Source organism: Bos taurus, chromosome 13 (genome assembly GCF_002263795.3).
Source record: "Bos taurus isolate L1 Dominette 01449 registration number 42190680 breed Hereford chromosome 13, ARS-UCD2.0, whole genome shotgun sequence".
Taxonomy (NCBI): domain Eukaryota; kingdom Metazoa; phylum Chordata; class Mammalia; order Artiodactyla; family Bovidae; genus Bos; species Bos taurus.
This window is the reverse complement of record NC_037340.1, coordinates 43392294-43408017: the sequence shown is the minus strand read 5'-3', so window position 1 is coordinate 43408017 and position 15724 is coordinate 43392294. Positions and strand designations below refer to the sequence as shown.

At 41.6% G+C, this 15724-nt stretch overlaps 1 protein-coding gene across 4 annotated transcripts; it reads right to left on the bottom strand.

The window, feature by feature from the left end:
• Positions 1 to 162: 162 nt before the first annotated feature.
• On the bottom strand, positions 163 to 15462 carry LOC782061 (aldo-keto reductase family 1, member C1-like). 4 transcript variants are annotated; one of them, XM_059892789.1, is made up of 11 exons: positions 15349 to 15462; positions 14432 to 14492; positions 13334 to 13464; positions 9637 to 9804; positions 9232 to 9348; positions 7900 to 7977; positions 7369 to 7491; positions 6461 to 6570; positions 5420 to 5585; positions 3091 to 3173; positions 163 to 371 (listed from the first exon to the last, which is right to left on the bottom strand). In XM_059892789.1, exons 3-11 carry the CDS (start codon positions 13415 to 13417, stop codon positions 329 to 331), a joined length of 972 nt encoding a protein of 323 aa, XP_059748772.1. In that variant the 5' UTR covers positions 13418 to 13464; positions 14432 to 14492; positions 15349 to 15462; the 3' UTR covers positions 163 to 328.
• Between the last annotated feature and the right edge of the window lie 262 nt (positions 15463 to 15724).

The window sequence follows — 15724 nt, the reverse complement described above, 5'->3', positions numbered from 1 at the left end:
AAACACACATACACAATTGCATAGGATTCATAAAGAAAATGCACCAAAGTTAAGTATTAGTAAGTGGTTTAATCGTAGCTCATTTTTATTTCCTGTCCTTTCCCTTCTGTTTTCCAATGTTTCTGCAATTTGTGTGTTTTTTCAAATATCAGAAAGAAAGAGTATTCTTACTTTGAAGTCTTTATTGTTTCATAAACTGTTTTTCTTTTTTTAAGGAAAGGCAAGCTTTCAAATATTCAGACACTTCATTTAAGCACATCCACCAAGTACAAAAATCCTCTTCCCTAGAAGCAAGAAATTCTTGAAGATCCAGAAGGAGGACTAAGAGTCAATATTCTTCAGAAAATGGAAACTCAGGGTGACCAACACCCCTGAAAGAGAAGGAAGCGGATTAATTTATTAAATCTGTCATATTGTCAGAGAAAGCATTACTCTGTGGAGGCAGTCAGGATGGGCTAAAACTCTAAATCTACAAACACATCCCTCCTTCTCCCCACCCTCCCCGACAAGCACACGCAGGTGTCTGCTCCATGTACACACAGAAGCTGCATGTCCAGTCCCAATATTCACATGTAATATTCACTCCACAGTGATACGTAGTTTGACTCAGGTTACAATTTCCAAGAGGGCACAAGACCTGGGTCTAACTATGGAGATCATTTCAGACACAAGTGGAACTTCTGTCCCTAGATGATAAGAAGGGTAGCAGTGAACAAATTAGCTCCTCTTTTCCACAAATCCATTACTAAGCTGATATTGAGCACCCCCAAAACAGAGTGTCCCCATTAAGGAACTTCTCATCTATTGGAGAGATACCTTGTGCACCTGAATAATCATAGAGCACAGAGTGGGATTATTATTTTCTTAATTTATACTGTACTGTATTAAAACACTGGTTATTCAGCAAGTAGTATTACTGCTGTTTTCCTTTTTTTCCATGTTTCTACTTTTCTCTCTGAAAATGTAATTTTCCGTTCACTTCATTAAAAAGTGAATTCTGAATGATTCCAAGTGCCAGGAGCTGTGCTGTTGACCCAAGCCCACAAAGATGTGTAAGTCTAGGCATTCACAGCCTAATGAAAGAGAATATACATTTACACTTAAAAGTCTTTAAGTATAGAAATGCAACTATCCACCTTTTTTTCAATTATCATGTCTTTAATCAGAACATAATAGTGGTTCAGCTGGTTAAGAATATGCCTGCAATGTGGGAGACCTGGACCGATCCCTGGGTTGGGAAGATCCCCTGGAGAAGGGAAAGGCTACCCACTCGAGTATTCTGGCCCGGAAAATTCCATGGATTGTATAGTCAATGGGGTCCCAAAGAGTCGAACATGACTGAGCGACTTCCACACTTATCAGAATCATGATATAGCTTTACAAACAATAGGGAGAGCTTTGGGATCTTTCATTTGAAGCATAATCTTTGTTAACCAATAATTTGTATTCCCTTCTCTCTAAACTTCCTTCCAAATTTCTCTTCTGTCTCTTCAGTCCCAATATTCTCCTGTAGTAATTAAGCAGCCGGAATCATGTTAGTGACTAGGTCAAAGTCAGGGAGGTGGGGGCTCCCCAGGGGATGGACTTTTAAAGTGTGCTTAGTTGCTCAGTCACGTCTGACTGTTTATGACGCCATGGACTATAACCCACCAGGTTCCTCTGTCCATGGGTATTTTCAGGCAAGAATACTGGATTGGGCTGCCATGCCCTCCTCCAGGGGATCTTCTCACACAGGAATTGAACCCAGGTCTCCTGCACTGCAGGCGGATTCTTTACCATCTGAGCCACCAAGGACTTCTGATGGACAAAAGCTAAACTGGGGTGAGTCTTTACTCAAGAAACCAGAGACCCAGATGATCCTATCTGGGTGTGTCCTGCTAAAGACACAGAGTCACTCACTGGACGGTCAGTTAAGCTCATGATCTACTGGTAATTCAACTTTGTGAGATAACAAGGATGAGGACATGGGAGTCATAATAGGGAAAAAAGATCGACGAAGAGATTAATTTGAAAGAAATGATGGTATCTTCGAAAAGAAATACCCATTAATGATAATATCCACCAGACACTTAGGGGCAGGCCCATGTGACTTCACAGCACTGTTGCACATTGACCTTCATGAGACCCTCCTCAATAAAAATGTCAACAATACATTTTATAATTGTGTTCACAGGATTTACATGAATGCCGGCTTCCCAGGTGGCTCAGTGGTAAAGGATACACTTGCCAGGCAGGAGACATGGGTTCGATCCCTTGATCCCCAAGGTTCCCTGGAGAAGGAAATGGCAACCCACTCCAGTATTCCTTCCTGGGGAATCCCATGGATTAAGGAGCCTGTTGGGGTTCATTCCACAAGGCCCCAAGATTTGGGCATGAATAAGCAACTAAACAGAACAAAACAAGAAAGTAATCTTTGATGGATTCGTTAATACATCAGTCAGTTCAGTTCAGTTCAGTCGCTCAGTTATGTCCGACTCTTTGGGACCCCATGAATCGCAGCACACCAGGCCTCCCTGTCCATCACCAATGCCTGGAGTTTACTCAAACTCATGTCCATCGAGTCAGTGATGCCATCCAGCCATCTCATCCTCTGTCATCCCCATCCCCTCCTGCCCCCAATCCCTCCCAGCATCAGGGTCTTTTCCAATAAGTCAACTCTTCACATAATACATAGTTATTATTAATATAATCATGTTCCCCTGATGTAAAAAGAGATAAAGATTAAACATGTTCACAGGTCGCTGAAACAATTGTTGGCTGCAGCACCATGCCCTTTGTGTTCCCTGGGTGCTCGGCACTGAGAGGAGGTGCACCAGGCACAGGGAATAGGGGCACAAAGTGGTGAATTCATCACGATGCCAACTCTGGGGATTTTACTGATGAGTTGTCCTGGGCCCATCACTGCTGTTGGTCAAAGATGGAACCCTGGAGGAAATCTCTGGTATGAGGTCTGCAGAAAGTCCCCGATTACTCCTAAGCAGGAAATCAGCACTGTCTTTCTAGAATTATCCTTTTGAAAAGCTTAGTTCCCCTGCTGACCCGCCTGCTAGAGAAAACAGTGTCTGGGTGAAACATCTGCGAGTCACTTACGGGTGAAAATCACAATATCTTATATTTCTGTTGAGGCCATCGATTGCTTTCATGTCTTCTGGAGTCAGTTCAAAGTCAAACACCTGGAAGGAAGGGACAATCACATTACCCCTCCCTCAAGGAGCCAGTCTCCCCCTGGGGACTGGAGGATTTTCCAGCTGGATGGAGTCAAGAAGAAGGAGCAGGGAAGCCATGTCTGTCCTCAGCTTTCAGGAGAACCAGCATGGGAACCTCTGCTGAGTTCTCACCTCTCCTTCCCATACCTTCTCCTTCTCTGTCCACCTCACAAACATTACAGCGCATCAGTCCCTTATCTTTCTAAGTGAATCACTTCAGCCAGAAAGCAAACTAAAATCATTCTTTTCCAATCACACTGCCTTCAGGTACTCCTAACTCGATAACTGCAATTGAGCATTAGACTGATTAACTCTTCCCAACATCCTGTAAGGGTGACAGCGATCAGCTAAAGTAGTGCAGGGAGGAGGCTCCCCCTTTAAAGCCTGTTCAGGAATCTAATATCAAAATTACTCATTGTCTATGAATAAATCTAACAAAAACTTTATGTAAATGTCTTAGTGGAGAAAGTTATGAAGTGTTTTAACATTAAAGAACACCTAAGTAATTAAAACTTCACTTCATAATCATGAAATGAAAAGCTCAATTTTGTAAAGAAATTCATTTTCTCCAAAGTGATCTAGTGTTTCAATGCAACATGACCCAAAGACTTGAGCATGTATTCTCTCCTGGAAGTTGGTAAAGTGATACTAAATTTTAAATAAAAGAACAGCTAATCAAAAGCAGCCAATACAGCTTTAAAAAATAAAAAATTACCATTATGAAAAGCAAGACTTATTTTCCACTTTAATAACATGGTGCAGAAAACTGAATAGTTAAATAGAAAAGAGATAACAGAAATGTATTTATGGACACTTGATATATGACTGAGTTGACAATGAAAATCTGTGAGGAAATATGAAACCTTAGATTTACATTTAAATATACTTAAACATGTGTGCATCCATTTTCATATTATCTTAGATAAACAGTTCCAGCTAGATTACAGAACCAAATTTAAATGGAAACACAGAAACAAATGATGAGGAGACAATTTCCGTTCCCCTCACTTGGCCTGACCTGTAACCTGCATTGGACAGTGATATTTCCCAGAAGAGATGACCCAGATCTGAGCCCAGACAGGAAGAGGACTATTTCCCTAATAACTGACTTGGGATAATAGCACTGTGCTGAGATGAAGACCAGATTAGTTGTCCCAGTCTAGTCAAATATTCATAAAAACTATACAGAGAAGGGTGGAGGCTCCTCTGACAAGAGCCTCGTCCACCTGCTAAAGCAGAACTGCCCAGCTGCTTCACATTGAACTGCAAAAGCACAGGATAGCCCAGCCCAGAGGACGGCAACTTAGCTGAGTGCAGGTTGATTGTCAAACCACAGAATCCAAGAGACGCATAAATCATCTCTGCATTAAATCCTGAAACTGGGGAGTTTCCATACAATTATGGCTAAAGGTACAATAATGATCTTCTACACAGAAAACAAAGTATAGACAACCTAGCAAAAATGGACAAAGTCTTGAAGAGGACTTCACAAAGACAGAAACTCAAGATTAAATGTATGAAGATGAAATCTTATTAGTATTCAGGGAAAGGCAAAATAAAAATACAATGGTTTGGAAGTTAACGATCACTGCCATAGATTTTCTGTCCTCATATTCACATGATGATGCTGTTAAAAATGAATCCTTTGAGGGGTGATTATGTCATGATGGTGGAGCCCTCATGAAAGAGATTTAAACAACATAATATTCACATATGAGAACTGGGGGAGTTCTTGCCCCCTAAGATACAAGGAGTAACCTGTGACTTGGAGGAGCAGCTTCACCTGACCACACAGCCATTCTGATCTCAGATCTCCAGCTTCTACTGTGAGAAACAAATTCCAGTTTTTTTCTCAGCCACTTAACCTATGGTGTTTTATTACAGCAGTTCAAACAGTATTGAAAAAATCACATAATGCAATTGCATAATTGAGAATGAAGAAAATAAGATGTCATTTTGCACAAAGTGACAGAATACATTGCAAATGTAATGCTCAAGCTAAAATCTCCATTTTCTGTCCAACCGTAACCCTCTCCAGCCATAATGCCTCTCCTGTTGCCACAGCAGGAGGAGAAAACTACCAGGCATTCACACACAGGGAAAGATCAGGTAACTCGTTTTGGCCCAAAGATAGTCTGAGAGCTGGACAAAGAATGACCCTCGTGAAGGATGCTCCCTAGGAGCCCTCTGCCCACAGCCCCACTCATCATCACCTGCATGTTCTCTTTGATCCACTCCTTGTTGTTACCCTTGGCCAGAACCACAACCCCACGTTGTATCTGGTAGCGAAGGGCAACCAGAGCTGCCGTTTTCTTGTGCTTCTGGGCAATGGCAGAGAGAACTGGGTCCTCCAAGAGAACGGGGTGGTTTGGGTTCACCCTGGAAGGAAATTCAGAAATGCTGAGGAGCCGAGACTAAATACTCAATTTCTGAATATTTTCCCAAACAGAACAAGAGGTTCACTCTAGACCAGGGCTTCCCAAAGTATAGTTCATTGACCAGCATCATCACTATCAACTAAGATCTTGTAAGAAATACAAATTCCATGGCAGAGCTGAAAACAAACTGAATCAGAACCTCAACTGTGTCACCTCCTATTCTGTTTACAAAGCTCTGCAGGTGATTCAGAGACATTATTGAGTTGAGACCATGACTGCCAAACTCATGGATCTTTTTCCTTTAATTTTCAGGGGTGTTTTTTCTTATATAATCAAGGGCATGAATAGAGAAGCAGAAGGAAAGACCAAGAATTGTTTGTAAATTTCACTTTTTCTAAAGTATTGATAAAAATTGAGAGGTCTCAAAATAAGAGACATTTATTTCATCATTATTCTACTATAGATGCTTATAAAAATGGTTCAAATTGAATTTTTTTTCTATCATGATAGAAACCTAGGAGTTAAATACTATTATCTCAACTTTAGACATAAGGTAAGTGAACCTTGGAACACCTATTTTTAAAAATGTGCACATTAGTTAATAAGTAAATCATGACATAAGCTTGTGTCTCTGGTCTCAACCAGGAGATTATATATAGATTTTAATGTAGACATTTGTTATTCATGAGTCGACAAGCTAATATAATCTAGAAAAATTGGTAGGGTGATGGGAAGATAAAAGAGAAGAATTCATTCCATTACTCCTCTCTCTCCCCTCTGCCTATGAGAGTTATCTGAGTATTGTATGATTTAAACTATCTCATCAAAAATTGAATTTTACATAAACTCCCTGTTGCTTTCATTAGAGTTCAATACCATCCTTTTACTCTTTGGGATCCCAGAGCACTATAGGCAACAAGAACAATATCATGTGACTTGCAGAAATCCAACAGTTTCCTCTGGTTGAGATAAGGGTGACATTCCACCTGTAGAAAACCAATAGAGAAGAGTGTCACGTATTATGGAAATGTAATATTAAATGACAAAGAAAGGCAAAAAGTTTAAAAAATGATAAAGGAAATACTATAACATTAAATGTAATTTGGAAATATTAATATCAACAGAGAGAAATAGAGAAAAGTTTGTTTATACACTTAATTTATGATGGACATAGATGGGAGAACCAGTCTGAGATTGACTAACCAAAAGATGGGCTCTACATTTGAGTAGATATTCAAGAGTAAAATTCATACAGTGTTAGCATCACAATGAGCCTTTAACTCCACCCTCTAACCTGAATGATTTTCATCATCTCCAACACAGTTTTCTCAACTGTGCTCCCTGTTAAAGACTTATAAACACTGTGACACCAAGACTAAGGATTCAGCCATCAGAACCCCACACAAACCCTTAACACCCATCTCAGCTGATTTGCCTCTTTATCAATTTATTTCCCATTCCACATTTTCATGGTTTTCCTTCCTGTACAAAGTTCACTCCAGGGCACTTTCACCCTGTGACTTGGCCATCCTTTCATCTCGGGGAAATACCTCCTTCCTCAACTTCTGCGTTCTACCGGGAAGATCTCTGCACTTTTCCGCCCAGATTTACAGACAGAGATACCATTTTGGATTTTATACACACCATGCAGACAGGAACTCAGCTGTTTAGAATCTCCTGTCCACAATGGTCAGGTGAACAGGAGGGGAGGACAGACAGACATCAGGCCCCAGGGCAAGAAGGAGGTTCTGGAGAGCAGGAGAGGGAGAAGCTGAGCTGCTCACCTGGTTGCAGACAGGCTTGTACTTGAGCCCCGGCTTGTTCAGGATCTTCTCCAGCTGCTTGTGGTTGAAGTTGGACACCCCGATGGATTTGGCCAGCCCTGCGTCCTTGCACTTCTCCAGGGCCTGGGAGGGAGGGGTGGTGAACAATTACATGGAATGATAGAGCAAGAATAAATGCTGAAAAACATCAGTAATCACTGTCATCCATCAAGAATTGCATTGATTATCAAGAAGGAAAGAGAGGAAGAAGACATGATATAAAAAGAAATATTGTTTGCTCCTTGAACCCTGGAGAAGACATATCATATGGAAGGAAAGAGATGCCTGTCTGCACTGTCCCATATTCTCCTCCTCCATTCCTCTCTGTAAACATTACAGCAATGGCTTCCTCCCCACAAACCCAGCATCCCAGCCCTTAGATTCATGAACTGCTGAGTCTGATGGTCCACGGCACATTCTCACAGGTGGAAAAAATGAAGGAAGTTCCCACTCTCCTGGCTCCTCCCCAGTCTCTCTACTCCTCATACTCACCTCCCATGTGAGACAGAAATCCACTGAGTCAGCTATCAGTTTTCCATTTTCATCTTTTGGATATAATTCCTCCCCTGGCTAGAATAGAAGCAGTCATTTTAGAGATGTCACAAAATAATTTCTCCACATTTAGCAAGGCTGCCTGGCACCAGGGATTAAACCTCCATGAGGTAAGTTTAAAATTTTCCAGATACTAGAAAATATTTGCAAAATGATTTGTGTATATAGCCAATGTCTTTAGGAGAGAGACTTATTCTAATCTCTTATATTTAATATATGTTGTAATAAGTACAATTTTTCTAGGTCCTAAAAGGGACTTCCTGTGACTTCTGTGAATTTTGTCTGTTCTTGTACTTGCCTGCTTCCAAATGCCTCTATGAGATGGGAATGGCAGTAAGTTACATGACTTTATTTCCAGAATAAAATTTGCTATCTTGACCTGGTCTAGATAATCAGACTCTCTTTTCCCTCTGAGAATCAGGTGCCCTAGGACAGGCACATGAACCAGCAGAGATCTCATTAGGTTGATATGGAATGTGGAAGACCCAGACATGTTCTCATATGTTCATGACCATGAGCCTTGAGCTGCCCCAAGGTCAAATTTCCCACCAATGGAAAATGTTCAGTAAAAATAAAGTAAACCATGAGTAGTGCCCTTATAAGGAATAGGAAAAGGAGACACATCTATAGAGTACTGCCACCATCATTTCTGTCTGTGGCTGGAACTTGCCATCTGTGTAGACCACTAAGCTATTTTGCATTGGATGGTTTGAGTTGATTTCTGTGACTTGAAATCAAGTGTTCTAAGTAAACCTTTATTAATGGATAAGTGCAGTCTACAAACCTCATCTGAAGACCAGGGACAGTGCAGGAAAGTTATCCCAAGTCCCTGTATAGGTACAAGGATCAGATGCACTCAGAAGGAGCACCACCAAATATGCTCAACTTGAAAGGGTGAAAGACAAGAGAAACTCATCATGTTCAATGTAAGGCAGTGTCATGCTCACCACGGCTGCACCAAACTCTTGGTTCATGAAATCCCCAGACACTCAGGAGTCATAACAAGGACTGTGTGCAGAACTCACCTAGTTCTATTTCCTCAAGTTTTTCTGGCAGAGAGTCTCAGATTATTAACTCCTTTCTCTGGAAGGTATGTAAGGGATTCAAAGAAACTCAGTAAAAAGATGATCACAAATGATTATTTGGAGGATTCTACTCTAGTGTAATCATCCCTTCAACCTACTAAGAAAAATCTTAATTTAACCATCCATGCGAGTTGATGCACATTCTAACACAAGATGTAACACTGATGTGATCACACGAATTTCTAACCTTCAGAGCCAGCGGATAATGCATAATATAGAGATCGACATAGTCCAGTTGAAGACTTTTCAGTGACTTTTCCAAGGCTGGTCGGACCAACTCTGGTCGAAAGGATGTGCACCAAAGCTGCAGAGGTTAAAGAATAAAAGTTGTATTAAGAATACTTTAGGTAACTTATTTGGCTTTACTGCAAGGCTTGTCTGATATTACTTCCCCAACCAAGGATCAAATCAGGGCACATGGCATTAAAGTATCAAGTCTTAAGCATTGAACCACCAGGGAACTCTAATACTTTAGGAATTTACCAATAAGCATAGTTCACCAAGCAACTCTTCACAAAAGGATCCTATTATATAATTGTCACCTGGGCACAATCACTTGCACACATGTGCACACACACAACACACACAGTACCTTTGAAGTGCAGAATATGTCTTCTCTCTTCACAGTGCCATCTGCCATCTTGCTTCGAATGGCCTGACCTATCTGCTCTTCATTTTGGTAAGCATGAGCACAGTCAATATGGCGGAACCCAACCTCTATAGCAAATGGGGTGAATTCCAGAGCATCCCTCTTAGCAACCTACATAAGCAACAAAGGGAGAAGTTGGATATCCACATGATTAAGAGATTGCTATGCAAAAGCTTTCATCTTCCCAACATCAACTTTTCTTTGTGCCTTTGGTTAGTTCTGTATGTGTGGTGATGAAGGCTTGAAGATTTCCCTGAATATTCCTGGTGAGTGATTTAGTGGACACCCAGGAACCATTCATCTTGAAGTGATCATGGTTGATTATGGGCATCAGAGACCTCAAGACCACCTGCAGGTTCACTGATTCGCTGGTAGAACCGAAAGGACTCAGGATAACATTGCAGTCAGGATAGGATTTATACTGTGAGATCTTTGAAGATAATTCAATAAAGGTGTAAAGTGCCTGGTAAAAGCATCAAGAAACAAGGTAATTGCTTCTAAGACCTCTGTCTACCAGTGAGGCCACAAAGAATACACCACATAAAAACTGTATGCAATCAAGGTGTACAAAGAGATGTTCTCATATAAGTCGCTGTTTTTGTTCATTCACTCAGTCCTGTTCAATTCTTTCTGACCCCATGGACTGCAGCACTCCAGGTTTCCCCATATTTCATTATCTCCTGCAGTTTGCTCAAACTCATGTCTGTTGTATCAATGATGCCACCCAGCTATCTCACCCTCTGTTGCCTCCTTCTTCTCGTGCCTTCAGTCTTTTCCAGAATCAGGGTCTTTTCCAATAAGTTGGCTCTTCGTATTGTGTGGCCAAAGTATTGGAGCTTCAGCTTCAGCATCAGTCCTTCCAAGGAATACTCAGGGTTGATTTCCTTTAGGACTGACTGGTTTGATCTCCTTGCTGTCCAAGGCATTCTCAAGACTTCTCAAACACCACAGTTCAAAAGCATCAATTCTTCCGTGCATAGCCTTTTATGGTCCAACTCTCACATCCATACATAACGAATGGAAAAACCATGGCTTTGACTATGTGGACCTTTGTCCACAAGCCAATGTCTCTGCTTAAGACGATGTCTAGGTTTCTCGTAGCTTTTCTTCTGAGGAGCAATTATCTTTTAATTTCCTGGCTACAGTCACCGTCTACAATGATTTGAAGTCCAAGAAAATAAAGTCTGCCACTGTTCCCATTTCTCCCCCATTTATTTGCCATGAAGCGATGGGACTGAATGACATGATCTTAGGATTTGAATGTTCAATTTTAAGTCAGCTTTTCACTCCCTCTTTCACCTTCATCAAGAGATTCTCTAGCTCCTCTTCCTTTCTGCCATTAGGGTGGTGTCATCTCCATTCTGAAGTTATTGATCTTTCTCCCGGTTTGAGCTTCATTCAAGCTTGAACTTCAATCAGTTACCATTTCCCATGATTATTCTTACCAATGTAAGTATCCACTCTTAATGAATTACCAAAATCAACCTAGGTAACAGTTCCATCACCTCACACACCTAATTTTTTTGGGTGTTTGTAATATTGTCACCCTGCTTATTTAACTTACACACAGAGGACATCATGAGAAATGCTGGGCTGGAAAAAGCACAAGCTGAAATCAAGATTGCCGGGAGAAATATCAATAACCTCAGATATGCAGATGACACCACCCTTATGGCAGAAAGTAAAGAGGAACTAAAAAGCCTCTTGATGAAAGTTAAAGAGGAGAGTGAAAAAGTTGGCTTAAAGCTCAACATTCAGAAAATGGAGATCATGGCATCTGGTCCTATCACTTCATGGGAAATAGATGGGGAAACAGTGGAAACAGTGTCAGACTTTATTTTTTGGGGCTCCAAAATCACTGCAGATGGTGATTGCAGCCATGAAATTAAAAGACACTTACTCCTTGGAAGGAAAATTATGACCAACCTAGATAGCATATTGAAAAGCAGAGACATTACTTTGCCAACAAAGGTCCATCTAGTCAAGGCTATGGTTTTTCCTGTGGTCATGTATGGATGTGAGAGTTGGACTGTGAAGAAAGCTGAGCACTGAAAAATTGATGCTTTTGAACTGCGGTGTTGGAGAAGACTCCTGAGAGTCCCTTGGACTGCAAGGAGATCCAACCAGTCCATTCTAAAGGAGATCAGCCCTGGGATTTCTTTGGAAGGAATGATGCTAAAGCTGAAACTCCAGTACTTTGGCCACCTCATGCAAAGAGTTGACTCATTGGGAAAGACTCTGATGCTGGGAGGGATTAGGGGCAGCAGGAGAAGGGGACGATGGAGGATGAGATGGCTGGATGGCATCACCAACTCTATGGATGTGAGTTTGAGTGAACTCCGGGAGTTGGTGATGGACAGGGAGGCCTGGCATGCTGCGATTCATGGGGTTGCAAAGAGTCGGACACGACTGAGCAACTGAACTGAACTGAAGAAGACATAAGATCTAGTCTACAAAATTAAAGATTTATCCCATCATTTTTAACTATAGTCACAGTGCTTTACATCAGGTCTCCATGATTATTCATCTTATAATTGATGGTCTGTACCCTTGACCAACAACTTACCATTTTTCCCAGGCTTGACACCAGCTTCTGGTCACCACACCTCTATTCTCTGCTTCTATGAGTTCTACTTTTTAAGATTCTAGCTACAAGGAGATTATACAGTATTTGTCTTTCTATTTCTGGCTTGTTTCACTTGCTTTAATATTCTCACCATCCATCTGTGCAGTTGCAAATAGCAGGATTAATGTCATTTTAATGCTGAATAATATTCCATTTCTTTTTATATGATTCAGAATCTTTCCCATTTCAAAGTGTTAAAGTGTTAGTCATTCAGTCATGTCCAACTCTTTGTGACCACATGGACTGTCGCCCATCAGGCTCCTCTGTCCACGGGATTCTCTGCAAGAATACTGGGGTGGGTTGCCATTTCCTTTTCCAGGGGATCTTCCTGACCCAGGGATCGAACTCAGATCCCCCACATTGCAGGCAGATTCTTTAACATTTGAACTACCCGGGGAAGCCCAAGAAAACATTACAAAACCTGGCCTGTAAGGTAGTAACTTTTACCCTCAAATGACAGTATATTTTCTCTGAGAATGAATTTCCAAGCAGAAACAAAAATATGAGGCAAAACACAGCTGGAGTGTTTCTTGCCTGCCATCTAGAAGGCACCCCACAGTATCAAAGAAATTCATTCCCATTATTTTTCATTCAACTCATCTACAGCACCTCCCACCTCAAATACTTCTCTGTGTCATGGCTTTTTGGAAGGAGGAAAGAGTTCTGGAATTAATTAAATATACAGATAAACCTCACCATTGCAATCACCTTCAAAGCAAAGCAGCTGACACTATTCTTGACAGCTGAGTCTCACCTCTTCTGCCAATCTGGGAAAGAGATAGAAACTGGAAGGAAACCCAGAGTCATCTGCAGGTGAGCACAGCTTGAGAACATGATGCAGAGTAAAGGCTGAATGCTTTCTCCTCTTTCAGAGGAAATGGTTCTAGCCTGGTTGGTGGAACCACATGACCCTCCCAGAGTCACACAGGAGCTCAGTGCTTGACAACCCAAGTCCCTTCTGCTTGTGTCACATCCACTACTATTTATATCTCAACCCACAACCAGTACTGTTACCTCTTGAGGTGCATAGGTTCCAAATCCCAGGACAGGAATGAAGTGGCCATCATTAAGCTTCACCTTCTGGCCTTTGGGATCCATTGTCTGTTGCTCCTCTGAGTAAGCAGACTGGGATTTTTTTCTTCTCCCTTCAAATGTTATAAATAACAAGAACATCACACCCTAGCTGCACTGTCCAGTGTTAGCAGAGACACTGTAGGAGAAGCATGGTTAAACTAGTACCCATGGAGTCAGAGATGATTGAACACAGTTAACTTGTTTGATTCTTTTTATCAACATAACCTCACATATTATACAATGATGAGATTGGGTGAGCAATTATTGACTATTTGTTAGACTAGAAACTTCCAACAAAAATCTTTTTTAATTTTCTATTATGAAGCCCAATCTCAATCAAACATCAATTGAAAAAACTACCTTACAGTAAACACACACACATACACACAAATCACACAATCTGAAAGTGTTTAATAGCATTTTTCAAAATGTTACCCCTTAATAAAGAATCAAAACTTCAAGTGAAAATAAATTTCCCCTTTTACATTTCCCGCAGCAAAATTATTATGCTTTACAGACCTGACTGGTGAAACCCTGAACAGAAAATGGAAATGAGACATTTTGGCAAAGTGCTTATTGGAAGTTAATTATTAATAGCCTTAGGATACCATGCACAGTGTTCAAAGAGACTTTGAGTGTTGATCCCTTGTAGCTAGTTATATAACTTTTAGGGTACTCTCATAATGTCACTGATACATATTTTACATAATTTACTAACTGCTCCACATCATTCATAAATGAAAAACCTATAAACAAATTAAAATGCAACAAATCTGGAAAGAGTAACAGAAAATATGATGCACTGATGCGTAAGAACGTTGTGAAGACAAAATTTAACATGTACAATGATGTTGGCAAAATGGTGAGGTGGGAGGACTGAACTCTCCCATGGAAAGACAAGAAAAGAAAGAGAAATCACCTGAAAACTTCATAGGAGTCTGGAAAACAGTCAAACACAGATCGACAGCAACAAAGTGAACAGCCAATTAGGAAAAATCAAGAACAGAGTGGAAGGAAATTTCATCGTGTATTACTCACCTGTACCCTCCTCCTGCCTGGGGCAGTGCAACCTTGATGAGCTCCCAGTTGCTCCCTTAATCTAGAGTGATAACACAAAACCTTATGTGCGGTATTCCAACCTACTTGGGGGCTGTCTGGGGACTAGTGTCTGTTCCACTTAACTCTAAGCTTAAACTGAAGAGCTCCTGGAATGCCTATTGCAGCTGCAGGGGAACTATATATATATATATATGTTTGTGTGTATATATACATACATACGGAGCCAAGGACAAAGGTATAAGGGTGGAGACATAGACTAGACCATGTATTAAAAGGCCCTGAATAGAATGGGGGTGTGGCTTTGGGGGACATAGTGCATTCAAAAACAGTCATAAATTCACCAGAATCAGATAGCCAGTCTCGGCCAGGTAAGATGCTGACTCAGAAATGAACTAAGCCACCCATAGCTTTCCTGTTGGGCTGATCCCAGGACTAGGACCATGACGAGCCAACTAGTAAAAGTCATGACAAGGAACAAATCTACCAAGAGTGAGATTTTCCCTGTTCTTTCAAGTACCAAACTGAATGCACACACACAGAAACACACAGAGGAACACACATACAGAAACACAAACACACAGAGGAACACACATACAGGAATATACACACACACAGGAACACACACACACAGGAACACACACACACAAAGGGACACACATATAGGAACACATACACACACAGGAACACACACACATCTGGACAGGGCAGGGCGGCCATCACAGAGGGCCCCAAGGAGCAGGGGCTGGGGCTCTGACGGTGTGTCAGTGCTGCACCACATGCACAGCTGCCCGCACCAGGGGCTGCTCCTGCACACCTTCCTCTGGCTCCTCCACCCGCTAGGGCAAAGGTGCAGTGCAGGGGATGGGGGTGCACACTTACAGGGGGTGCACACTTACAAGGAGTGGAACCAGTCTGGACCCAACCCTCAGAGTTCTGCTCCAGCGTCTTGGAACTCGCCTGGCCCAGTAGGGTGGAGACAGCCACCGAGCACAGAAGCCTTTGCTCACACTGGGCTCTGGCTCTAGCCTGCCCTTCTCCTTCCCATCAAGGTGACAGTTGCCAGCACGCCCTGGGAAGGGGTGACCTCTGACCAGCTCAGCTCCAGCTCTGCCCCAAAGCCTTGTGCACACAGACTGCACAGGGACGGGTCCACACAAGGGCAGCCCCACAAAACCAGGACAGGTAACTTTTTCACATAACTTAATAGAAAAGGAGGAAGCTAAGCAAAATGAGAAGAGAGAGGAATTTGTGTCAAATGAAACAATTAAAAGA